The sequence below is a fragment of the Asterias amurensis genome, chromosome 13 (assembly GCF_032118995.1).
Source record: "Asterias amurensis chromosome 13, ASM3211899v1".
In the NCBI taxonomy this organism is placed as follows: Eukaryota; Metazoa; Echinodermata; class Asteroidea; order Forcipulatida; family Asteriidae; genus Asterias; species Asterias amurensis.
In genome coordinates, this window is record NC_092660.1 from 13,440,495 (window position 1) to 13,466,528 (window position 26,034).

Here is a 26,034-nt window from a genome sequence, read left to right on the forward strand (position 1 = left end):
AGTCTTGTGAACATTTTCAAGAATAATGTGATAAGTTCACAAGTGAACATTTTCAAGAAACATTTGATAAGTTCACAAGGCTTATATAGTCTTGTGAACATTTTCAAGAAAAATAGGATAAGTTCACAAGGCTATAACATTTTCAAGAAACATTTGATAGGTGAACATTTTCAAGAAAAATTTGATAAATTCACAAGGCTATATTTTTGTGAACATTTTCAAGAAACATTTGATAGGTTCACAAGGCTTATAATAGTCTTGTCAACATTTTCAAGTAAATTATGATAAGTTCACAAGGCTTGTGAACATTTTCAAGAATAATATTTTCTTGAAGTTCACAAGGCTATAGTCTTGTGAACATTTTCAAGAATAAAAATGTGATAATGTTCATATTTAACTTGAAAATGTTCACAAGACTATAGCCTTGTGAATTTATCATATTTTCCTTGTGAACTTATTATATATAAGTTCACAAGGCTTATAATAGTCTTGTGAACATTTTCAAGAAAAATATGATAAGTTCACAAGAAACATTTTCAAGAAAAATATGAACATTTTCAAGAAAAATATGATAAATTCACAAGGCTATAGTCTTGTCAACATTTTCAAGAAACATTTGATAGGTTCACAAGGCTATAGTCTTGTGAACATTTTCAAGAAATATATGATAAGTTCACAAGGAAAATATGATAAATTCACAAGGCTATAGTCTTGTGGACATTTTCAAGAAAAATATGATAAATTCACAAGGCTATATTTTTGTGAACATTTTCAAGAAGAAAAATGTGATAATGTTCATATTTTTCTTGAAAATGTTCACAAGACTATAGCCTTGTGAATTTATCATATTTTCCTTGTGAACTTATTATATATAAGTTCACAAGGCTTGAACATTTTCAAGAAAAATATGATAAGTTCACAAGAAACATTTTCAAGAAAAATATGAACATTTTCAAGAAAAATATGATAAATTCACAAGGCTATAGTCTTGTGAACATTTTCAAGAAACACTTGATAGGTTCACAAGGCTATACTCTTGTGAACATTTTCAAGAATAATATTTTCTTGAAAATGTTGACAAGGCTGTAGTCTTGTGAACATTTTCAAGAAGAAAAATGTGATAAGTTCACAAGTCTTGTGAACATTTTCAATTAAAATATGATAAGTTCACAAGGCTATAGTCTTGTGAACATTTTCAAGAAAAATATAAATTCACAAGGCTTGTGACGTTTTCAAGAAAAATATGATAAATTCACAAGGCTTATAGTCTTGTCAACATTTTCAAGAAACATTTGATAGGTTCACAAGGCTTGTGAACATTTTCAAGGATAATATTTTCTTGAAGTTCACAAGGCTGTAGTCTTGTGAACATTTTCAAGAAGAAAAATGTGATAAGTTCACAAGTCTTGTGAACATTTTCAATTAAAATATGATAAGTTCACAAGGCTATAGTCTTGTGAACATTTTCAAGAAAAATATAAATTCACAAGGCTTGTGACGTTTTCAAGAAAAATATGATAAATTCACAAGGCTATAGTCTTGTCAACATTTTCAAGAAACATTTGATAGGTTCACAAGGCTTGTGAACATTTTCAAGAATAATTTGATAAGTTCACAATTTGATAAGTTCATAAGTTCTTGTGAACATTTTCAAGAAGAAAAATGTTATAAGTTCACAAGGCTATAGTCTTGTGAACATTTTCAAGAAATATATGATAAGTTCACATGGCAATAGTCTTGTGAACATTTTCATGAATAATTTGATAAGTTCACAAGGCTATATAGTCTTGCAAACATTTTCAAGAAAAATATGATAAGTTCACAAGGCTTGTGAACACTTTCAAGAATAATTTGATAAGTTCACAAGGCTATAGTCTTGTGAACATTTTCAAGAAACATGTGATAGGTTCACAAGGCTATAGTCTTGTGAACATTTTCAAGAAAAATATGATAAGTTCACATTTCAAGAAAAAAAAAAGATAATTTCACAAGGCTTACCCCTCACGATTTTTGTCAAAATTCAGCAAATTTTTCCCCAAAATGCAAGGCATTTTAGGGTTGGGTTAAGGACTTGGGTGAAGGGTTATGAATGGGACAATGAGTCAGATTCAGACGATGATACCGAGCATTAATACATACAAATATTTGGAGCAGTTTGTCTGCATTTGAAAGGTTTAATTATTGAGCAATCTCACCAGTAAATACAACCATTTTTTTTTTTTTTTAGTTTAAAAAAAATCTAAAGTGAGTGAGTGTTAGCAAGGCCCGACGACTTAACCATTGGATTTATGGATAGAACTAGTAGTAAAAATGGTATGTACAACAATCAAAAGGCGTCAAAAATAATTTACAAAAATAATGGCAGCTAACATTCAACCTTTTTAATGGCCAGTTTATATATTTACATTTTTTTGTTAGCTCTGGAAGGCGTCTTTTTTAAGTTATCTTTATGTGTGCAGTTGAATTAAGTGCATCTTTAATTTATCAGAAAATCGCTTACAATAAAAATTATTGCTAAAGCTTGAGAAATGAATGTATCGTGAGTGAATCTCTGCGTCGAGTGTTGTCTTTTTATTTATTTATAAATTACCAATCACCTGAAAATTTTCACAGATTTGTTATTTTATGCATATGTTGGGATACACCAAGTGAGAATACTGCCGTAGATTTCACCAAACTCTTCCTAACTTAGGATTAATCTTAGGACGAGTCTCAGCCCTGCACTGTATGTAGAATGCAAACCTTGAGTTTAATCCTAAGTTGGGACAAGTTACTCGTCCTAACTCGAGACAGGATTAATCCTAGCGTTTAGTGAAATCGGCCGTCGGTCTTTGACAATTACCAAAGGTATCCATGCCTTTAATATTGACAATCTACTAAGACCAATAGCATTTAATTTTGAATACCACTTTAAATAAATGAGAACATTCATTCAGTAAATAGGCCTTATCTGAATGAGTGACTTTAGAGGTGCTAGGACGCAGCAGACTTAACAGTTAGTTCCATTGCTTTTGAAGATGTGCACATGCTCAGACCTACGCAAACAATGGACATTTACCTGGTTAGTCTGCTGCCACCTAGTGTTCCAAAGTCTGTCGGAGGAGGCTACAGCTACAGCTACGACTGTTGTTAAGCCTGTTGCTAAGGATGTCCTATACTTCAACGCATGATGACATCGAAATCTAGCCATAGCTCTAGCCACTTCAGACGTGGCCGTAGTATCTTCAGGGTCCTCACCAGCGATCCTCATCAGCCTTTGTGCTGGAAGAAAACAAGCTTGGCCTCGTCACGTCGCAGATTCTTCACGTTGTACAAGTTACCTGTGACGAGAACAGAAATGGACAAGGTTAAAGTTTCTAACTATTGTCTGCAGAGATTTCGTCAACATACATATCACCTTGCTGCAGATTTCGCTCTTCAATTTGTACAAGCTGGAACTGCTTACAAATGAGCAAGTTCAGGTGGGTGGTTGAGTCGACCAGACTATTGTTGCATTTATACCATACAGGTCTGTTTTTCTCAGACATTATTTAAATCTCACTTGCAAATAACTCATTAAGAAGACCCCCTCACCTTGCGGCACAAAGAACATGTCTCCGTTCTGCATGATACTGGTAGTATGGTGGATGGTAACCGCTACCTTGCCTCTAGTGATGTAGAATACCATGGTGTCATTACGAACGAGCTGTAATCCCTTCTCGCTTAATGGCCGGATGGTCAGAATGCCTAGGGGTCAAAATCAGTCAAATAATAATGATGAAATAATGTGAACTTCCCAAGAGCCAAAATATCTGAATTCTACTCACTGGTTTCACTGTGACTCTTATCAGCTGCTTATCAGCAACCTAATTATTTTCTAAACATTCGCCCTGGAACCCACTACCTCAAGGCCAGTGATCCTGACCCACAAGTCTACTTGCTGGTGTCAAAATAACCAAAATGCTAAAAAGCACAGAGAAAGTCCTATTGATTCTCATTGACATTCCATTTCTAATGAGAAACCAAAAACAAGGAGTCCAGCTGATCGGCTGAACATTTGCATGCTTGACACGTCACTGAGGCAACAAAGGCAATTGTGCCCATTGCCTTGCTGCCCCTTGGTCATTGCCTTGATGCACCCTTTGAATGTTCCAATAGAAATTTATAGTTTCCTCATGAAGGCGCCCTTTACCAAGGAAAAACATGCCTTGGTGCCCTTGCCCTCTCAAAAACGAAGCATCAGGCTTTAAGATGGTCAGTTACTGAACAAGTGGGAGTAACCTTGATAATTGTGACCTTTAACCTTTTGCAGGTTGACCTACCTGAGGAGAAGGCTTTCTGTGAGATACACTTGCAGAGTGTTATTGGGTCTTCATTAGTTGCCTCTTTGCCGCTCGGCCCAACAAACTTGTACATCTTGGCCGTCTTTACAGTGTCTAGAATTTTTTTTTAAACGGAACAAAGAAATTTAAAAGTTCATCCAAGAGAAACTCATCTAAGCTACCATTTCAGGCCTTGAGTTAACTCACAGCAATTGTCATGGTGCCCTGTGCTTTTGCTGTGGTGTGTCTGGCAAATATCCACAATGAGTTTACATTTTCTTCACAGAAGTGCCCCTTACCAGAGGAAAGAATTAAATTCAAGCCTGCATTTGCCTTTACCAGGCCTGATTCTAAAAGCTGGTCCAGCGAGTGCAAACCAACTTTTATATATATGCACTCCACTTAAAGACACTGGACACTATTGGTAATTGTCAAAGACCAGTCTTCTGACTTGATGTAACTCAACATAAGCATAAAATAACAAACCTGTGAAAATTTGAGCTCAATTGGTCATCGGAGTTGCGAGCGAGATAACTATGAAAGAAAAAACCACCCTTGTCACACGAATTTGTGTGCTTTCAGATGCTTGATTTCGAGACCTCAAATTCTAAATCTAAGGTCTCGAAATCAAATTTGGGAAAATTACTTTTTTCTCGAAAACTCTGTCACTTCAGAGGGAGCCCTTTCTCACAATGTTTTATACTATCAACCTCTCCCCATTACTTGTTACCAAGTGAGGTTTTATGCTAATAAGTATTTTGAGTAATTACCAATAGTGTCTACTGCCTTTAAGTGTGTGTTTATCTTGGATTTAGTAAAATTATGAATGGCCGCGCTTGACAATCTAGTTGCAGAATACGTGCACAGATCATCTGCATATGAACCAGCCTTAAAGTTGAGAAACTGGGCCGAAGTCATTACCCTAAATTTGGCCCGAGATGCGTACCTATCATAAAGCGAAAGTAAGACCAACAACTTACCCACTACTACCTCTTCTTGTGTGTCCGGGTTTACCACCGTCATTGCTGGGTGTTCTGCCACTTTACCCCCCGGGGGTGGGGTTCCATGCATGGATAGATCAGCAGGAGTATGTGGCAGTTTCTTCTTGCCTTTGAGAAAAAGAAAATAAGAACTTCATTTACAATATATCACCAGCATTTGTACAGTTTTTTGGGTGTAAATTCTTGATGTTCTCAATGCTGTTAACATTTTCAACAAACTTTAGACGTAATACGCAATAGTTTTTTATATAGGAATACTCAAAATGCCCTGGTATTTGACAGTTGAATTTGTGAGCTTCTAATAAGAGACGGAGTAATAACTTCCACTGCAAGTGCAGCCCGCAGTGGCAACCTTGCGGTGCCATCGACCTGCCCATCTTAGCAAAGTATTGGCCCTGGCGCTGCAGATAGGCTAACCGCTGACAAAATTCAAGGCCTGATATCCTCTATGACAATTCACCCCAACATTAGCTCAGGCTTTCCAATTGTGTAAAGTACAGTACCAAAAAGTGATGACAGATCTTAAGCTAAAGTCAAGGTGTCGTAACAGACTATAGTTACCTCTTTCTGCCCTTTGAGGGCGATGTTCGGGACTGCTTACCGCCGGTGAATCTACCCCGGCTAGAGCGAAACCACCGGACATCCTACGTTGGTAGACCGCTCTCTCATTGCGCCAAAACTCCAGAGGGCGCACTCTGTTACGCCTTGTCCTGCGTTGACCGTTCTCATCATGATCTGGTTGAACTGCAAAAAAAACAAAAAACTTTCTACATCCTGCTAGCCATCACCTTGAGCCACCCTTTGGCATTGTGTTTAGCTATTTCACATATAACAAAAACTAAATAAGTTTTACCTTTTTTAAGATAGATCCCCAGATCATACTGCTTTTTTCGTAAAATAGAGAATTGAGGGTTCCACAAATCAAAACCTATCGGGCCAACTTGCGTAAATTGAGGTTGATCTACATGTGAATAAGGGCTGATACAAATACCTTTTTTTCTTTCTTTTTTCTTTTTACTTTTTTTTTTTTTTTGGGGGGGGGGGGACTTGAGATCAACTTGACAAAATTTTGAGATCAACTTGACAAAATTTTATCAAGACATCACCATTTAGAATGCCCCATTTGCACAGAATGGCTTTCAAAACCAAGGATAAACACCAAATAACATTCAGAGGACCTCAATTCAATTTAGCGCTATTGTATTTAGATAGCCCCACAGTTCTGAACAAATCCTTGGGAGAAAATCCCCGAGACCTTTCAGGACTTACCTATAATTGCTTTGGCCTTGGGAACTTCAAAGAACTGCAGCTGTAGGTTCTTCTTCTGTCGATTATTGGTTTGCTTTTTCGGATCCTTCAGGATGGAGCGAGGTGTCGGCTCTGGGTAGACTGGGAGAAAAAACATGAAAGGGAAGTACAAGATTTAAGACACTGGACACTATTGGTTGTCAAAGACCAGTCATCTCACTTGGTGTATCTCAACATAATATGCAAAAAATAACAAACCTGTGAAACTTTGAGCTCAATTAGTCGTCGAAGTTGCAAGATAATAATGAAAGAAAAAACTCCATTGTCACACGAAGTTGTTGTGCTTGCAGATGTTAAGGCTTTCAGATGTTCGATTTCGAGACCTCAAAATCTAATTCTAAGGTCTTGAAATCAAATTTGTGGAAAACTACTTATTGCTCGAAAACCACGTTTACACTTCAGAGGGAGCCATTTCTCACAATGTTTTATACTTTCAACAGCTCTCCATTGATTGTTGCCAAGTAAGGTTTCATGCTAATAATAATTGTGAGTAATTACTGTCTTTAAAACAAATCAATGTCTGTTTGATGTGAATGATATCAATGAGAATTACTAAAAAGTGACATTCAACGTAGTGGCTTGAGGATCTGTCGCTGACTTCACAAAACTTTACACTGCTTCCACTTGTGCAACATTTATTATGTTAGTTGTTCAATACTAAAACCAGAAATCTTGCACAACCTAACTTCAGCCCGGGTAATACTGTGAATGCGAATGATAATTTTGACGCCACAGGGTGGTTTTTGCAGCGAATGATTCGCAGGAGTTTATATCAGCACAGGGCAACTGATGTAAATGGTTTGTTGCGAGTTTGTGACGTTGACATTTGTACCGTAGTCAGTTGTGCACCAAGAACTAAAAAAGTTGTTTTGATCCCCTCGCCGCTAGTGGCCTTATAATAGCCATTTATAGCCCACCACTAAAATTGCACTAGCTACAACCCTGATCCCTACTCACCCGTTGTGGACAGTGTCTTGGGAGTGATCGCAGAGTGAGTGGCCTCCCTGTTGGCTCCATCTGAACTCTCCAAGGGACTCTCTGAGGGATCGTCGCTCGACTCTGCTGACTCACCGGACTTCTCATACTCATACTTGCTCAGAAAATCCATCACTGCATCACTGGCTGGTTTGACTAGAAGTTTTAAACGAAATTCTTATTTTGAAACACAATTTTTCAACAGAATCAGGAAAATAATTTGAATAAAATGATTTCTCACTGATAAGCCTCTCCTTCCATTCCAGTTTTGAGAGCTGGATAGGTAAATTTTAGTTCAACCTTATTTTTTTTTATTATACAAAATATTGCTTAGAAATTTATATGAAATTGGGCCCAGGTGAGGAATTCTGAACGAGACATTCAATTGACTCATTGACAAAAATGAATCCAGCAGACCCTTTTGCTTACCTTGAGTCTCTGATGCGGCATCTTTAGTGGAGTCCAACCTTGTTGCTTTCCCCCTCCCCCTCCCCTTCCCTCTGCTTCTACCTCGTCCCTTTCCCCGTCCCGACGACAAGCTTCCTTGTGGAACTTTGAACGAACCCTCTGCCTCAGGAGGGATGCTAGAGTCAATATCGTAGACGTCAGCTGTGGATTGGGTGCTACTCTGAGATAATCTCTGAGAGGGTTCAATTAGGACGGTGGTAGAGAGATCTCCAGAGTATAGCTTCCTCTTGCCTCGTCTTCCCTTTCTGCCTCTTGTTGGCTCCCCTGGCTTCTTCGTTGCTGCAACGACCTCTGACCCATTCTCGATGCTCCTCTTTCTAGACCACTCATTGGGTTGAGTAGCATCAATGGCTGCGATTGAGTGGTTCTGGCTTCGGTTTGCTCCAGGTGTCCCTTTGAACCTCTTTCTTGGGAGACTGTCATCATCATCTGGAGCGGCGAGAGACGTGGATGGAATGCTTCCCGGAGTGGCTTCAACACCATCTGTGTCTGACGAGACTACATAAACACTGCCAAAGTGAACACTGGCACGTTTATTTCCGAGGGATTTCCTAAAGGATGTGTGGTTTGGGATCTGCTCTTGGGGTATGACCTCTCTCAGCGCTTCATCGTTGTTGACCTCTATTGTGTGATTAGCGCCTGATGAGTTGAAGACAGTGGATGACTCTACTTCCTTGACATACACAAGACTAGATTCAGAACCTTTCTTGGTTTTATCAGACCTGTTCCTTTGCCTTTTTGTCTTACCACTTGATATGCTATCAACCGCATCCCCACCAGAGTCTCCATCTACCATACCAATGTCCTCACCTCCGACATCGACTGCAACCTCACCTCCAACATCGACTGCAACCTCATCTCCGACAACAACTGCTACCTTCCTTCCTCTAGGCTTCCTCCGCGTTCTTTGACCTCGTTCTTCATCAGTTCCCGTGGAGCTCATTTCATCTGCTGCAACAGTTGAGTTCTGCTTTGTCTTTTTAGTTGGTCTACTCCTAGATCGATTTTGACTCTTGTTGGCAACAACTGTTCCTGACTGCTGCGACTCTTGGCTACCTTCTCCACTGCCACTGGTAGCTTCTCCTGTAGTCTTCTTTGATTTACGCGTCCTTGAGGATCGTGAGGAAGCTGTTGATTTTGTAACATTGATATCACTGTCTTCACTTGAGGCACGTGGCATGCCTCCTTGGTTTGACTGAACAGGCTCAGGCTCTGGCACTGGCAACACCTCTTCAACTGCACCATCAATCAACTCCGCTTTGGACATGTCCTGTTTGTCACTTTGTCTTGGTCTTCCTTTCCTCTTCCTGGTTTTAGAAACCGGCTCATCCTGGGCTAAAGATCCACCCTTAGCTTTTGAAGTACCTCTGCTCTTTCTTGTCCGGGTTGATTTGTAGGAGCGGTCATTCTGAACGATGTCGATGACCCCTTCATCGTCGGCATCCTGGAATGACTGATCACTCAGGACACTCGTGATCAAATCTGACACTGCCTCCTTGGTCCCATCGTGCCGGTTGACCAGAGACTTTTGGAGCGATATAAACATCCCTTCCTCTCCTGAGAGATCTCCGTCCTCCTCTACATGCATCTTGTTTGGCTTCCTCCGTCGTCTGGTCGACTTTGCTGTCTCTTTCGTGATGCCAACAGACTTCCTTTGCTCCTGAGTTATACTGTCATTTCTGATGGCACTTGGCTGTGAAGCAGCCCTAGAGGCTTCTGCTGTAATTACTCTGCAAGAAAACGAGAAACCATTTGACGGTCATATACTACCAAAAAAAATTGTTTCTAAACAGTTTTATTGGCTTTTGTAGCCCAAAATGTTGTTGAAATTGTGTTTTTACACAAATTGTTTTTATGTGGTTTAGTTGGTGAACAAGCAGTTTGCACAATGACATATGGCCACTGGCTTCAACTGCCTGTTACATATTGCATTCAATCTGTGGTAGTATATGGTAGCCACTCGAGTAACTAGCTTCAGGAGCGCTTGCTCACGTTGGGAGATATTTCGCCATGCAATCGTCTATTGTAATAATTTTTCCTAATTAAATCCTCAAATGTACTCTTTATGGTGAGAGAAAAAATAATTATTTATAGATATATTTGTACACCTTTTCTAAAACACCTACCTTTCTTTCTCCAAAGTTTGATGAGTTGAACCGACATCAGATACCAGACTCTCTTCTTTATCCACCAACAAGGATGTCTGTCTCTCAGTGGCCGGAGACACCCCTTTAATCGTCTTAGATGTCAGCTCTTGCAAGGATGCACTTTCCTGAATCAGAGAAAAACTTTTCTTCTGTGGTTGCTCTTCTCCTGCCGAAGCCGAAGAAGTCTCCGTTGCTGTCTTTAGCTCCTGCGAACCCTCGCTAGACTGAGATGCTTTTATTGTATCCTCTGAAGTGCTGCCTTCTTCGCTCAGGTTGTCAAGACCCTTCTCTCTAGCGGGCTTTGAGCGAGTTGATCTTCGTCTCGGTGGGTCCTCCACATCATCATCAAACTGTAACCTGCAGATTTGAAACCAAAACCAAGACACTCGATTTTACATACAAGCAAGCTCTCCCAAGTCTGTAAATTTTTGTTTACTTCAAACTTGTTGAACAAAGGAAAATTTACTACAGTGGGCCAATAATCGGTGACCTCCGATTTAATGTGCCAGCACTTAGCCAACTCAGCTATCTAGCCCCTATGTTGGGTTCTCCCTATTTTTTCAATACATGTATATTTGTTCGGGGATGCCAGTCATAAGCCATTCAACCTGTTACTTGGGTATCACACCCCAGTTTAACAAACAACCTAGGAAACAGCAGCAGAGGGATCAACAATATATGATATTAAAAGTAATAATATTAATACTTTTATCATTCATCTCAAAGCTAACAATACTCTTACGACAGGCAGAGGACGAGCTATGGTTGAATTATGACAACTAGAATCCTGTTGGTAAGTGTGACTTAATTCCACTGTGAGTAATTCCAATGTGAGCAAAGGACCTTCAACCATCCTAACCTTGTTTTTGTCTTGAACTCCTGCAGGGCAGAATGAGGCGCTAGGAACGACGTCCCACCCTTGATGATACTCCCTGTGATATCTGACTCCTGTATCCCTCCCTCCTCTCGAGTTGGTGTTGCTGTGGCAACATCATCAACAACACCACCTTTACTGACGGCAACCTCCTCACTGGTTTCCGGCTGTGTCAGTTGTTGAGACTCTGAGGCGTTGTTCCCTCTGGTCTGGCCGCTCTCGGCGACTATCGAGTCAGAGTGGGGCTCTGCGATTGCAAAAGAATTTGACTGCACCTTCTTGGGCGGGATGTCTGAGAGAGGTTCGGCATCTGTGCTTCCACCACGGGAGCTCGGTGTGAAGGGTAGCATATGCTTGATAGGTGAACTCAGCTGTGGAGTTTTAAAACCAAAAATAAATCATTAACTTTTATTGAAGATACTTCACCTTCAAATTGAGGGTATATGGCACCAACAAATAGTCTGAAACTAAATAAAAAGTCGAGGATACATGTTGAGATGATGGCATTCAGGGTTTGTTCTTAAATTTGTCAGTGATTCGTCAGTAATAATAATAATATGGAAGTCTTATGTAGTGCACGTATCTACCAAACGAGGTACTCAAGGCGCTGAATATATACAAACTTTACAAAGAAGAATAGATTATTGTAGTGATGAATTCTGAGACCCAATTATTAAGCACCTTATAAGGGTTCACGTGGTGGGACCACTTAGCTTGCTAGTTCAGTAGTCCGCCAGTCTGGAAGCCCCGAATTCAGCTTTCATTACCAGTGTCTTTTTTTTATTAGTATAGTTCCCAGAAACAAAGCCTCCTTCCAACTACAACCACATAAACCCAATTATCAAGGTTCCATCTCAAATCCTTCCCCGTAGTCATACCCATAAATCACCCCTGTGGTAAGCACACCCCTCATACTCCCTTGCACTGACCGCCACCATTATCTGGTTAGTGACCAAGCTTTTCCAATCCGCGATATAATGTCCTTAGTTTTTAAGTGTCTCGTTCTCCCTACTCTTTTGTTCTACGAGTAAACCAGCCCAGGATTTAAAATAAATGATCTCCTAATTACACAACATTTTGTTATTCTTTGAATAATACAATGAAAGTTTCACTGACCTTATACCGTTTTTCTTTATTTTCTTTGTTTGCATGAAGAGATAGATCTTCAATACTTTCTTCACCTAGTAAAATGAGAAATAGATAAAAATGGAAAACCAAGAATGAAAAATACAACAAGGAAAGAGTTTAACAGGGCCAAATTTCATGTCTCTGATTACCGCCAAATTCTGCACTCCAAATACCATTTTACTGGGCAAGTGCTGAATTTCTGCGCACGCTGTGTAAAATAATAAAATGCCTATTAACGCGGAATACGCATGAGCACAATACAAAAATTCCCTGCTAACCCTGTGAAATTCTGCTTGACGTAAGTGCCAAACTCACTGCTTCTGTAAGCGCCGATTCTTTATACATTATGGTCAACTTCCAGATTTAAAAATATTGTCTCTGATCTTGCTTGGCTGGAAAAAGTATTATCGCTACATTTGACCGTAGCTGAGTTAGTTACTTACCAGAGTCAGACCAGTAGTCATCAAACACCTCAAAGCCCTCACTGTCTTTGCGTACCTCTTTGTTCAACACCCAACCAGTGCGTCTGAAACACAACATGTCATTTTATTAACAAATGTTTGCAAATTAAATTTAAACTGCAAAAATACAGATGAAACCATTAACAATAACTGCATAAAAAGTATTAAACCTTTATAGCCCATTTCAGTCGCAAATGCCTTATACCAAAATGGTCGCAAGTGTTGACCTTCTTGCACTCAAACAAGAGGGTCAAAGAAAGACTATTTCAGACCACGCTGCCATTTACCAATGTTTACCACAGTAACACAGAGTGTATTATTTGAATTCAAAACTGAGTGTATTGCTGATTCTTTACAATTGTCCTGACTTTTTCGTGAAAACTTAATTGCAAAAATGTAACCCTCCTCCAGACGGCGATACGAAACCCTCTTCGCCGTCAGGAGGAGGGTTACATTATCGCAAAAAAAGCAAGTTATCAAAGTCTGAGCTTATCTGGGAATATGGTGACTATACAGAAATGAATGACCTCTAGAGGGGTCAAAAGTAATAATGTTAGTTCACAGTAAAAATAGTTGTACCTTATTCCAGGACTGGTACTTAAAGGCAGTGGACACTATTGGTAACTACTAAAAAATAATTATTAGCGTAAAACCTTTCTTGGTGACGAGTAATGGGGAGAGGTTGATGTTATAAAACATTGTGAGAAACGGCTCCCTCTGAAGTGCCATAGTTTTCGAGAAAGAAGTCATTTTCCACGAATTTGATTTTGAGACCTTAGATTTAGAACTTGAGGTCTTGAAATCAACCATATAAGCGCACACAACTTCGTATGACAAGGGTTATTTTTCTTTCATTATTATCTCGCAACTTCGATGACCAATTGAGCTCAAATTTTCACATGTTTGTTATTTTATGCATACATTGTATGTTGTGAAACACCAACTGTGAAGGCTAGTCTTTGACAATTACCAATAGTGTCCACTGCCTTTAAAGTTTGAAGTTGGGATATACATTTTGGAAGATGAACTTGAGCAAACACATTTGATTTTTAAAAGGAAAGGTTGCTCTTACCTCCCCACGCCTTGGTCAATGGGATTCACAAAGCGGTTCTTGTAGAGTTCCTGGTACTGGATGGGGGTAATAAAAACAAAAATTACTTCTAATAAATTAAAGATGTTACGATAAACATATCTTAATTTTTTTATTTTCACTTTAAATATTTGCTTGTCAAAAAGTTTGTAAAATTCTCTTAAATATCAAACCCTACTTAATGTTGTTTCACTGTAGTGTTGGGATGAGGATGGTTATTTACCTTATTTACTTGTTTTAAATTGAAGTAGGGCCTATTTTTTTTAATCAAACAACTTGGTTTTGGTGTACGTGCACAATATATAACTTATGTGTTCAATTTTAAATGAATGGTGTACTTATCAGTTTGTACATTTTTCTAAAATTTCAAACCCCTTTTTCAACAGGGGTCGAAATTAAGTGTATTTCCATGGTAGTCAGCAGGGCTAGTGACCAATAATTTTTAGTAGCCCTGATTAGATTTTGGTAGCCCGAAAGACACATTATGTCTCGCATCACGGCTCAAACTTTACAATACACCAATAACATAGTTCTTTATTGTTTGTGATGATGATTTTTGCATTATATTTCCACTAGCCCGTCGGGCTATCAAACTGGAAAAATGAGTAGCCCGGCTGTAAATCTGGTAGTCCCGGGCTAGCGGGCTAGTGGCAATTTCGACCCCTGTTCAACAAAATTATTTTACCCTGCTTTACAAACTATAGTAGTGATACGATGGTCATTAATTCTACTGTTTACTTACTTTTTTTAAATTACAATTACAATTTAATCAAACAACTTGGTTTTGGTGTATGTGCACGATATATAACTTATGTGTTCAATTTTAATTGAATGGTGTACTTATCCGTTTGTACATAATTTATATATAAATAGTATCTAAAATTTCAAACGCCTTTTTCAACAAAATTATGTTACTCTGCTTTACAAATTATAGTGGTGATACGATGGTCATTAATTCTACTGTTTACTTGTTTTTTAAATTACGATAGGCCCTCTTACTTATTCATTACCAACTCTTCTACAACTTGTACAGATATTTAAAGGTGTATTCCAAAAGCTAATTAACCAAAAGCCAGATGACCTCTCCACTTGCCTTGTGCCAACAATGACAAGCAAGGTGGTGAATGGCTCCGTCATCATGAGGAGAGTTACGTCATCGCAACTATACACGTATCAAATCAAGCCTAATTTATTTAGCCTCTATTTATTTATGTTTTTTACATATTAATTTTATCATAATTATTTTGTTTTTTTTGATCATATTTAATCAGATTTGGCTTGTGCTCAGACTGGTGCTCAGGCATTATTGCACACAATAAGTGACACTCAGTCCACACAAACATACTGTACATTAAATTAAATATTACAAGACTCACTCAACTGACAAAAGGGACAGTGTGTCCAGTGGTGACACTGCTGACAGACAGAAAAGATATTCAAAAGAAAGTATACACACAGCTCATATATTCAATCATGCGCTATTGTATTATTTGCGTTTTATGTTTAACTTAAAGGGATGCTGCAGTGATTTAAAATAAAACAGTTAGTTTTGCTGTTATTTATTTATTTCTGATATAGGCCCTAGTAGGCCTATGTATTGATTGAACATCAATAAAATGTGTTTTGTTTTTTCCCCGACATATCTCACTTGCGTAATTAGCGAATAAGTCATGCCCCCCCCCCTTTTGTGGATTGTTACCGCCCCCCTACCATCGACGTCACATCGGGAATTCAAACATATCGTCGGCAAAAAGAGTCTGGTCCCTAACTACACGCGCCTAGCTACTACCAGGCCACACAGTGCACACGTCTCTATAGTATATATGCACACAGCCAGGGGGCCCCCGACGGCTCGGGTTCCCGACATGACGTCACGTTTATGCAAATAAAGGCTCCCTTTGGAAAAGTTTCCGTATGGCGCCACCACTTTTTCATTCGAAATAAAATAATATAGTATCTAATTTACCTGATTGATATATCCGTTTTTGTAAAAATGAGTGAAAAAGTGGTGGCGCCATACGGAAAGTTATCCCTCCCTTTTAGGGGCGGGGTGGGTTCCCCTACCCCCGGCTAATCTCTTGAAAACCATTTTTAAAATAGTTGCGCAATTTTAAATTTAATATTAATAATAAAAAATAATAAAAAATATTTCAGGTTTAAAAAGTCATGTTTAATCGTTTAAATTATTTAAAATAACACTGCAGCCACCCTTTAAAAACAAAGTAGGGCCTATTGAATTTTATTTCAAAGTCAACTTGTTTATTGGCATTCTCCACACAGTGTGGAGCTAAACAGTCAGAGTCCGACAGTGGCCAGGGAGCCAGACTTCCATCCAGAACTTGCAGGAGTGTAATTTAGCGACGCACAGTTGTGGTCATAAAACACTCTTTAAATATATCCAAGGTACTAGAATTGTATACATACTCGTCTTTCCTTCTCAGCAGACATTGTGGCAATTTTTCTCAGGCACAATTAAAGAGAACTCTACAAAATCACAGTGTAGAAAAGCTTTCCGTAGGCATCATAACAACCGAATAGAACGCCGCCATTTTTTTAAGTTCAAATTTTTAGGCAAGGTCAATAATATGCTAACAACGTCATTTTAAAATTTATTACTGTTATAAAATGTTGATACAAAAAGTTAGTATTATTTTATTAATACTTACTCGTATTTTTATATTTTAAAAGTAAACAAAATATATTTTTTATATATCAAATCAATAAGTGTTATTTTTTATACATGTTGACGGTGGGTAGGCGCGAACCTCGAAAGTTGCTGAACACTTCCGGATTCCCCGTCTCTCATGCATGTCAGATACAGAGAGCTACATGTAGCTCTGCGTCCGCCGATCGTGCGCACCAATGTCCCAAAACATGTAAACAAGACCTGCACAAGCTTTCACGTAAATACATTTTACCCCAGGAGTTTACCAATTTACTAAAGATTTATGATTACAATTTTAAGTTTCATATTAAGTTGTTTGTTTGTGGGGATTGTAATTGTAATTTGTAAATGTTATTATTGTATTTTTTGTATTTGTATTTTTTAATAAACGTGTATTCTTCTAAAAAATAATTACGTGGGGGGGATAACATTAACAATTTAAGATGCCATATCAAACTGCCACTTTTTGTTTGTTTATTGTGACTAAAGTAACAAAATTAATCCATCAAAACATTTTTTTATTGTATTGTGGAGCCGCAAATGTTACAGTGTAACTTACACACCATATTCTGGTTCTGTACTGAAACTTGAAAGCAAAGTGGCAGTCCTGTTTTCTGTTTTTTGGGTGTTTTATTATGATTGATTGTAGTTTTCAATTATTTCAATTAATTCTATTCAAAATTGGTTTAAATTATAAAAATACAACACCAAAGAAAAAAGTCAAAGACTAAAGAGAATTTTGTCTATTCAATAAAATTACATTAAAAATAAATTTTGTTACTTCGTCAAGGAGTGTTTTTTTAAAACATGAAACAGTTTCTGTTTATTTTCATTGCAGGCAGACAAACACTGAGTGATTAATACTGAGTTATTCTTCAATTCAAATCAAGATGAGTGGAGGCAGACGATTGGTCGATGCCTTACAAAGGATCGGCTTTGGCGAGGCACACGACCTTCAAGCAGAGGGATTTGATTGGATGTTTGACAACGAGCGGGTTACGCCGTTCTTGGATTGGTTCTGCGATAATGTTGGACCAGCTAATCTTCTCTCCGAGCAGGAAATTAAAGAGTAAGCTAATTGTAGAAGTTGTGATCATCGTAACTTTCCTTGACTGTCCCCGAACGGACTGTCTCAGGGAGAAGGTTACGATCAACTCAACTCAAAATAGGCAAGGCGAATTAACAATGAAAAACGTAATAAACATTGACAAATATTTCTAACAAAATCTATAAGTAAAGTAGATCACGACACTAGTCTTCTGTACCAGGGTCAATTTTATAGAGCTGCACCATGCACAAAAAGTAGCTAAGCGCAACAAAATTATGCTTACACATGTTACAAGAACAAGGTCACCAGCCAAACTATGATGTCAAATGTACAGTTTATGACTGGTATCCTGCTCATTTGTGTTTTTCTGCTTAAGCGGCTCTATGAAATTGAACCTTCTTGGTCAAAAGATGAAAGTGTAAACAGGGGTGGCAGGAAACTCAACATCAATGTACCTGTGATGGAGACAAAAGTACACTCTTTAAAAGGGTTGCGACTGTTCAAATTTGTTTTAAGAATTGACAGTTAAGACAAGATTTTACAATTTCTTTTCATTCTTATCTCCAAGGTTTAAGTTACTGGATTCCTCCGGCGAGGGGATCTTGGAAGGAGCCCAACTTGAAGATGCTCTCAAGAATTCATCATTAGCAGAAGATGATGAAATGTCTCCAGAGATGCTAAGGTAAACTCATTCTTAGAATAATGATTATAAATAATGATTACATTTATAAAGCGCTTTATACTAAAAATAAGTTTCTAAAAAAAAAATTCTAAAAAAAAAACTTTAAAAAAAACCCCACATTCATCTTAATCCACTTGCTGTCACGGATGTGTGTCTTTTGCCTTGCTTACGATTAGTTGTGTTCACTGAAGTTCTGCTTATCGATCACGTGCATATGACATCACAAGCCCAAAACAGCGCCCTCACTGAGGTCATTGAAGATCTATCATTGGTTGAGGGTTGTGCGCGGCGTGTACCCACTTGGACATTGCCATTGTTTGACCTCGGCGATGACTGCTAAATGTCTTTGGCAAGTAGGTAAAGCAGAAACTATCTGCTTAAAGGCTTTCTGAAGTTTGGCCCAGTACAGACATAGCTGGGGTACCTTCATATAGCCGCTGCCCTCTCGACAGTAGCCTAAAGCCTGGGTGAGCAAGGGGCAGATTTCACAAAGAGCTAAGAGTTGATCGTAACTGCAAATCAATCGTAGTTGCTATATAAAGTGTGATGTCACAATACAAATCACTATGGTAATACTGACAATGTTGTCTTACGATGGATTTTATTGCTTTGTGAAATCGAGCCCAAGAAGAAGAAGAACTAAACTTTTCATGTTTCTGTTTGCAGAGAGAATATTCTTCAAATGGAAGAGGAGCTTGAGGTTGCTCGGATGAGGAAGGAACACTTGTTGCAGCAAAGAAATAAACTCAGGTAAGTAACTCTCGTCAAAGTTAGAACTCATTGCGATTTTCAGAACCTCGGTCTTGACCCACGGTCGACTTTCTGCAATGGTATCTCAGAATGCTCGGATTTAACCTTCTATTGAGCTGAATACAGTGATAAACAACGATTTACAAGCCTGTCCATTCTTGTATACCACACGTGTACAACGACAGGATTAGTTCTTGAATTGGGGCTTACATAATAACCCCCTGGAAAAGGGATATTACAAAGCATGTTTTCCAATACCTGGTTTCCCTGGTGTGAAAGCTCTTAATTGTTATTTTCTGCTTCTTTCTACAGTGTCCATCACACAGGATTGACGCATCGGCTCACTAAGATTGGAATGGTGGAGTCGGCAACGAAGAAACGCTACAAGAAGAGTCTGGAGAAGAATCAAACGGACAATGCTCAGGTATTTGCAATAAAAAGGGATTACCTTTTTCGCTTCTTTTTAATTTAATTGTTTATTGCAGGGGGAGGAGGAGACATCATCTTCAATTAGGGTTTAGAGAATCAACTTTTACTTGCATTTTCTGTCTCATTTCCAACTTCTTATCCACCATTTCCTTTGTGTTTCTCTGTTTCTGGGGTAGTGACACAATTAGTAGAATGTGTTGATCCCCTCAGCTCAGACAAGTACATATCAGAACTAAGCAAGACAAATGCTATAAAAATAAATATGCAAGTTTGCCCCAAAACAAGGCTAAAATCCGCTCTTTATAGTATAGGGGCTACAAGAAGAAAACATTTGAGATAAAAATATCTCATACATACCTCGTCAGTTGTGAAATTACTGTCCCCAAACTTTTTATCGAAAAGAAATAGTCATAATTTTTATATCTAATTTTTTCTTGTGACCAACTAGATGAACACAGCACTGGAGAGACTAGGCAAGTCTACAAAGGACCTCGTCCAATTGTATCACCGCACAGCATCTTCACCCTCCTCCATTAGATCGACGAACACATCCCATGATGCAACATTCCTATCCCAGCAGCCTTTGGGTCAGTACCATGTCACCGAGGAGCGTTTTACCCAGGAGTTGACTGGCTTTACCAAAAAGCAGTTCTTTGAGGTTTGATATTTTTGTCACATTTTTTTTTTTTTAATCTCTGAAAGCCCCAAGTCACCACATGATATCATATCGCAGGCAGGCATAGTGTACATCTACCATTCAAAACCACAGTGGATGATATCGAATGATCAGACAGTAGGAGGGTCTACCGTGTACTGTGTAGATATATTCACCACATGATTCATATTGCAGACTGGCATATAGTTTATCTATCATTTAAAACCACAGCGATTGCTATTAGTGAATTGTCAGACAGTAGGAGAGTTAAGCTATTTAATTGTAAAAGACAGTAATTATACTTTAAACAACATTTGTCAATGAGATTATTGCCTAACATCACAAGGCTGTATTGTCACTTCAAGTTACACTCAACTGATTTGGGCTGTCGACCAAATCAACTGTTTTGTCACCAGGGGCACGCTGCCACCTGCCCTACTCTTGGGCCTGAAACGGGGCTAGTTCCTTCACATTCTGTAAGGATGTAGGCATGGGTATCATCCACTAGCAGTCTGGCTGGCACAGAAGGCGCTACCTTCCCAACTTTCTACGGAACAATTATGGTTGGGTGCCTTTCTCAAGGGTACAAGTGTCATGACAGGGACTCAAACCCACACTGCTTCTGACACCAAAGCTTGGGCTCGGTGAACTAGACCCGCTAAGCCACAACACACCACGATACTGACTTGTTTACATTTTATTGTGTTTGTTTCAGGGTATTGCCGACTTGGTCGGTCACGATGAAGGATCCCGCTACCAGATACTTGACATCAGTGACCCTAGCAGCTTGGTGATCAAAGGAGAGAAAAAACATGTCACTGACACCGATTGTAAAGAGCTCCTCAGACTGCAAACGATGTAGGTTATTCAATTCAATTCAAACTCCTATTTATTTCAATGCTTCATGGAAACAGTACAACGCCATAGCAATAGTTTATAAAGAAGTAACCAATAAACAAAGCTCTTTTACAAGGCAGAGAATATATAAATAAAGTTTAGAGGCATCATCTAGAAGCTGAGGCTTGTGGTGAGATGCACGAGTACATACAAATATAAACAAGAACAAGAGTGTAGGGACAGAACAAAGACAGAACAAAGACAGAAAAGATGACGATAACATCTGTTTGATGGCCTCCTCGCACCAGACAAGCTCGGCGGTGAAATCATTGAGACATCTACTCTGGAATGCAATGAACTTGTTTGGCTTTTACCTGACCATTCTACAGATATCACAGTCACTTTTATCTTTTTTAGTATGAAGATATTTTTCAAAGACAATTCAAAACAATTGTCCTTGCCCTTCAAGAAATGCTTCTTTGCTGCGGTAGAATAAATAGCAAGACAAAGTTCTCAAGAACTAATCTATACACAATAGAGTAGATAAACTTAGTGTTAACACAAACTGAATATACATTAAAATCATTGAAATAATAATAATAATTACACAGCATTTATAAAGACACACTAAATCTGGTGTAAAACCATTCAAAGACACCGGTCAAGATGGAAAAGAGGGAATTCTCAAGTGGTAGGGAAAGCAAGTGTGGAGTACCTTGAAAGTGAGAATGATTATTTTGAATTTGATGCGTTGTTTGATGGGAAGCCAATGTAGATTATAAAGGATGGGAGTTATGTAGTCATGCATTTTATTGCCAGTCAAGATATTGGAATCATTGAAATTGGCTGTGATGTTTTCATTTTGCTCTTTCTCTAGTTATCCCGCCAGTCAGAGAAGACGCGTCAAATTTCAGGTGGAAGAAGCGCGCCTTATGGCTGCGTGTAACTTCGCTGGCGAAAAGCTCCAGTCGTTAACCCATGGTGGATATTCCAGCAATGTCAATGAGCTCAGGTGAGTTTATAAATGCTTAAACCAATTTCCAACTGATTTCCAATTTCCAACTACATGAGTTTGTTTGGTTCTGTTTGACTGATGACTGCTCTGGTTAACTGACGATGCTTTATCTGGGACCAAAAATGCTTCTTATTGGGCCTTGTCACAAGGTTTTATGTGCCCTCTAAAGTTATATTACCAAACTCTATGGTAGGGACTGAAAACCTAATCCAGATACGAGGCTTGTAGAGGTGAAATGCAGGGAAAGAAACCACTGAGCGAAACTGAAGCCCTGAATTTGGTGTCTTGATGGACCGGCCGGAGGTGCCCTGCAAACTTGTCTAAGGTCGCATCCGTATAGGCGGCTACAGCAATGGCTACAACTAAATATCCATGTCAATTCGGATACAAATTCATCGCTTCCTCACTTTGATTTCAGGGACCGGCTGAAAGAATCACAGATGAAACTCCAGACTCTACAGAGGCTGGGGGCAAAGATAGCTGAATCGGACCTCAGCGAACTCATCCAAGAGAGTGCAGTGCTACAGGCAACTAGAGTCTTGTATGGAGACTACAATCTAAAGATCATGAGACAGGACTACTTCACATCTAAACAAGATCAGGTAAGTGTACACAAGATCGGGTAAGAGTTCAAGCGACTAGAGTCTTGTATGGAGACTACAATCTGAAGATTAGTAGACAAGGCTACTTCAAATCTGGACAAGATCAGGCTAGTCGCAACAAAATCAACTTGGTCTAAACAAATTTAGGTTAAATTGCAAGCTACAAGAGTCTTAATGGAGACTACCATTATAAGTTTGTAGAGACTGTTACACATTGAACAAGATCAATAAAAATAGAAGCAGTTAAAGTCTTGTACAGAGGCTAAGTTCACAAGATCTTTACACAATACTTGTTTTTACATCAAAAAGCCCCAGCACACCAAACTCGTTCTCACTACGCTCTAAACAAAATGTAGCCAAACGGGCTCAAATTGTGCGCAAACAGAGTGGACGTAGTAGCAACTTTTACAGTCTGTTAAAGAACAACCAAAGAAATCAAAACCAAACATTGTCCTAAAGAAGCAAATTCTGAAATTTTGTCTGTAGTTGATAGAGCAACTGACGGCACAGCAGTCCCGTCATAAATTCCTTTTGATGGCGTACGAGGTGGAAGCTCACAAACATCGAGAGACTCACCGTCTGCTGACAGCAGCTGAGCAGCTCCTCAATAGAAACTATCAAGCCCAGCAAGCCAGAATGGTAGGTGCTAGGGTTGGGATATTTAACTGGTTAACCGTTAATCGTGACTGATCAACTTGTTAACTGTTTTATTATGGTAGGTGTTTAACTTGTTTATAATTTGAACGAATATAAAACATTTAATCACATTTCAGGAATGTTTACATGAAGCAGAGAGTAAACAAAAAACAGGTAGACTTTTATATTCTTTAAAATATTAGCCAAGACACTATCCAGGGAGAATTATTGAAATTGTTAAGTTTTTCTTTTTCTTTTTCTTTCATTTTTTTGAACTACATGTACAGAACATGATGTCCGATCCGAGTTTATCCCCATCCTCTGGTGTGCGTAACACCATCGACAGCCGAGACAGTTTCATCAACAGATTGCACAGCATCATTGGTAAGTTGTTTCTCTAAATTATTGTCAAAGAAAGCGGTCCTGCAAAGTACCCTTAAGGCACATTTGAAGGCCATGGCCCAATTTCATAGAGCTGCTTAAGCATAAAAAGTAGCTAAGCACAACAAAATTACCCTTACCAGAATATTAGTTATCAGCCAAACTAACATGTCACTTTGTGACTGGTATCCGGCTCATTTCTGCTTAGTAGACAATTTTAAAGCCAGAAAGTCTGAAGCTAGAGACTCTTATTTGTCGATATGCTGCTTTTATTGACTTCTAATCAACAAGGGCGTTTCAGACTAAATAATTTCTCTGGATGCTAAAATACTACAATTACCATCCTTATAACAAAAAGACTTTTGGATGAAAAAGAAGAAAAAAATTCAAGCTCATTCCAAAGTGTGACCCTACCCTGAAACATGGATGCCAAAAAAATATGAAGGTTTCTCACTATCAACCACCAAAAACTACCTTTATGACAATCAATTATGAAGTTTTGCATTATGATTTTACTGACGTTTGATATTCTTTGGTTTTCAAGTTAACAACGCTGATACAAACGGTCACCAGCAGCTGTTCCTGACTTACAGTGGCCTGAAAGAGGGCGCCAGACAGCTGGCTGAAAGACTCGCTACATTACAACAACTTCTATCATCCACGAACAGTAGTCAAGACAGCAGATTAGCGGACTTGTAAGTATTGCAAAGTTTTTGGAATTTGCAAAGAAAAGGTTGAACATGTAAAGATAGAATATGGCAGTCTTGTTCTGGACTGCTGCAATGGAAAGAACACATTTTTGGGCTTGTTCAAATCACGTGAACAAAGCTCAGTGTTACATACCCTCTGTGGACGTTCCTTTATTCAATGCACTTTATTCAATGCACTAAAGAAAAAACATATTCTTTTCATGAAAGACAATCTTTCTCTCGAATACGAGCAGAGTATACGTGTACTGCTCGAAACTTTAAGACCAAACTGGCCTTTTTCAGAGCCAACACTGCCCGAAAAGAGATTTAATGCATGGTTGTACCCGCAAGTTTACTATTATTTATGATTTATTCCAAATATTCATTGAAATGCTCAACTGGTTATACATATACTTGTACAGGGAATCGACTCTGAAGCGATGTGAAGAAATGGTGTACGCCGGTTCAGCCACGATAGACGGCCAGCCCGTCCTGAGCCCCCCTCAGTTGATAAATGGAATCACCCGTTTAGACCAAACTCTACAGAAACTGGAACATACCATAAGGGACATTATAGGGGATTACAATGGCAAATTGAAGGTGAGTTGGTTGGTGATATTTAAAACGTGAATACTTTTATTGGATTTGAGGCATTGCATGTTGAGGAATCATTGTATATTTGGTTTGCGATAACACAAAGTGTGTATCTACTTGCCAGGTAGATTATTTTCTTTTCAGAACTTGTCTTGCTTTGTATTCTACTACCAAGGAGTAGATTTTTGGAATTTGGGAAACTTCTCAGTTCTGAAAAGAACTGTCCTGCTTTTTTAACTACTACCTGTGTTGAAGATAGAAAATTGGCCAGGACTACTACTTCAGCTTTAGTGAATCAATGGACTTCTCATTATAACTTCACTACCTCATACATATAAATGCCTTGAGTTAACCATCTGGAAATTGGAAGGGGCATTGTCAAAAAGACAAAGAAGAGACTGGAAAATTTTCGTGACTTTTCACTTTTGGTTGATAATCACAACCCTGCAACTGTAATCATAAATAAAAATTGTTTTTCTTTTCTTGCAGATGTTGAAGGGAGACCCTCTGCTGGCCAAAGAGAGGCACTTGTTTGTGTATCTCTTCACTGACCCATCACGACTACGCCGAGCTGTGAGTGAACTAACACAGAGACTAGAAGCACAGCTTGTACAGTGAGTATGAGTTAAAGTGAAGGACTAGAAGCACAGCTTGTACAGTGATAGCCTGAACATCTGACGTCACACGTCGAGGTTTATGAGCTACGCCAGATACCAGTATATACCGGTAGTCCGGATCTGTACAAATGTACCTTTGACCTTGCACCCATTTCACATGGAGATTCGCTGTCAAATCCTTCATTAATGTATACATATAAATCAACATTACATGCATGTACATACATGTACAATATACACAAATATTATGCACCCTGCATGCAGACGACCGAAAGTGCAGCTGGCAAACATCACCTCGGACCAATCAAAACACAGATATAGAAAGCAAGCTCACGTCACTGCACGTTTAACCAATTAAATCATTGTATCCAATGAGATGATTTGGCCCGTAGGACCGATGCCTGTTGATCATTAAACTAGACTGGTCCCCTGTCTTTAACCTTAAGGGTTTAGCCAATAACATGACCTTTCACCCAGTCAAGGAATCCTAAAAATAAGTATCAACTCCATTGATTACTGGTGTGATATTTATATTTATTATTTTCCACGATATTTGTCTCCGATATAAGATTGAATAATCTTTCATATTTGGTGTATACAAGGGAGCTTAAGACAGCTGTACAAAATATATATTATTAAGAATTACTTAAAATGAACACTTCACTTGGAATATATGTAAAT

General features: G+C 38.7%; 2 protein-coding genes across 3 annotated transcripts; one reads left to right on the top strand and one right to left on the bottom strand.

Moving 5' to 3' along the window:
- Positions 1-498: 498 nt before the first annotated feature.
- On the bottom strand, positions 499-16,299 carry LOC139945847 (uncharacterized). The gene is made up of 14 exons (XM_071943334.1): positions 16,178-16,299; positions 13,736-13,791; positions 12,646-12,728; positions 12,191-12,255; positions 11,060-11,445; positions 10,180-10,557; positions 8,015-9,783; positions 7,568-7,741; positions 6,572-6,691; positions 5,864-6,046; positions 5,282-5,410; positions 4,302-4,415; positions 3,574-3,726; positions 499-3,320 (listed from the first exon to the last, which is right to left on the bottom strand). The coding sequence occupies exons 1-14, from the start codon at positions 16,199-16,201 to the stop codon at positions 3,250-3,252; spliced, it is 3,705 nt and encodes a 1,234-aa protein (XP_071799435.1). The 5' UTR covers positions 16,202-16,299; the 3' UTR covers positions 499-3,249.
- On the top strand, positions 16,079-25,367 carry LOC139945851 (HAUS augmin-like complex subunit 3). 2 transcript variants are annotated; one of them, XM_071943341.1, is made up of 14 exons: positions 16,079-16,156; positions 17,257-17,487; positions 18,035-18,148; positions 18,815-18,898; positions 19,211-19,322; positions 19,776-19,985; positions 20,698-20,840; positions 21,697-21,831; positions 22,253-22,436; positions 22,923-23,075; positions 23,360-23,456; positions 23,998-24,148; positions 24,565-24,742; positions 25,226-25,367. In XM_071943341.1, the coding sequence occupies exons 2-14, from the start codon at positions 17,309-17,311 to the stop codon at positions 25,352-25,354; spliced, it is 1,869 nt and encodes a 622-aa protein (XP_071799442.1). In that variant the 5' UTR covers positions 16,079-16,156; positions 17,257-17,308; the 3' UTR covers positions 25,355-25,367. The 2 variants fall into 2 exon arrangements, with proteins under 2 accessions (XP_071799442.1, XP_071799441.1); XM_071943340.1 differs by lacking the exon at positions 16,079-16,156 and adding an exon at positions 16,538-16,656.
- The last annotated feature ends 667 nt before the right edge of the window (positions 25,368-26,034 follow it).

Excerpts from the sequence above, each read along its gene's own strand:
- LOC139945851 (XM_071943341.1), top strand. The coding sequence starts at position 17,309 with ATGAGTGGAGGCAGACGATTGGTCGATGCCTTACAAAGGATCGGCTTT. Across the intron at positions 18,149-18,814 it reads ATGTCTCCAGAGATGCTAAG|AGAGAATATTCTTCAAATGG; the intron begins GTAAACTCATTC and ends TTCTGTTTGCAG. Across the intron at positions 24,149-24,564 it reads GACAGCAGATTAGCGGACTT|GGAATCGACTCTGAAGCGAT; the intron begins GTAAGTATTGCA and ends ATACTTGTACAG.
- LOC139945847 (XM_071943334.1), bottom strand. The coding sequence starts at position 16,201 with ATGTCTGCTGAGAAGGAAAGACGA. Across the intron at positions 13,792-16,177 it reads CTGCTGAGAAGGAAAGACGA|TACCAGGAACTCTACAAGAA; the intron begins GTATGTATACAA and ends ACCCCCATCCAG. Across the intron at positions 4,416-5,281 it reads ACAAGAAGAGGTAGTAGTGG|ACACTGTAAAGACGGCCAAG; the intron begins GTAAGTTGTTGG and ends AAAAAATTCTAG.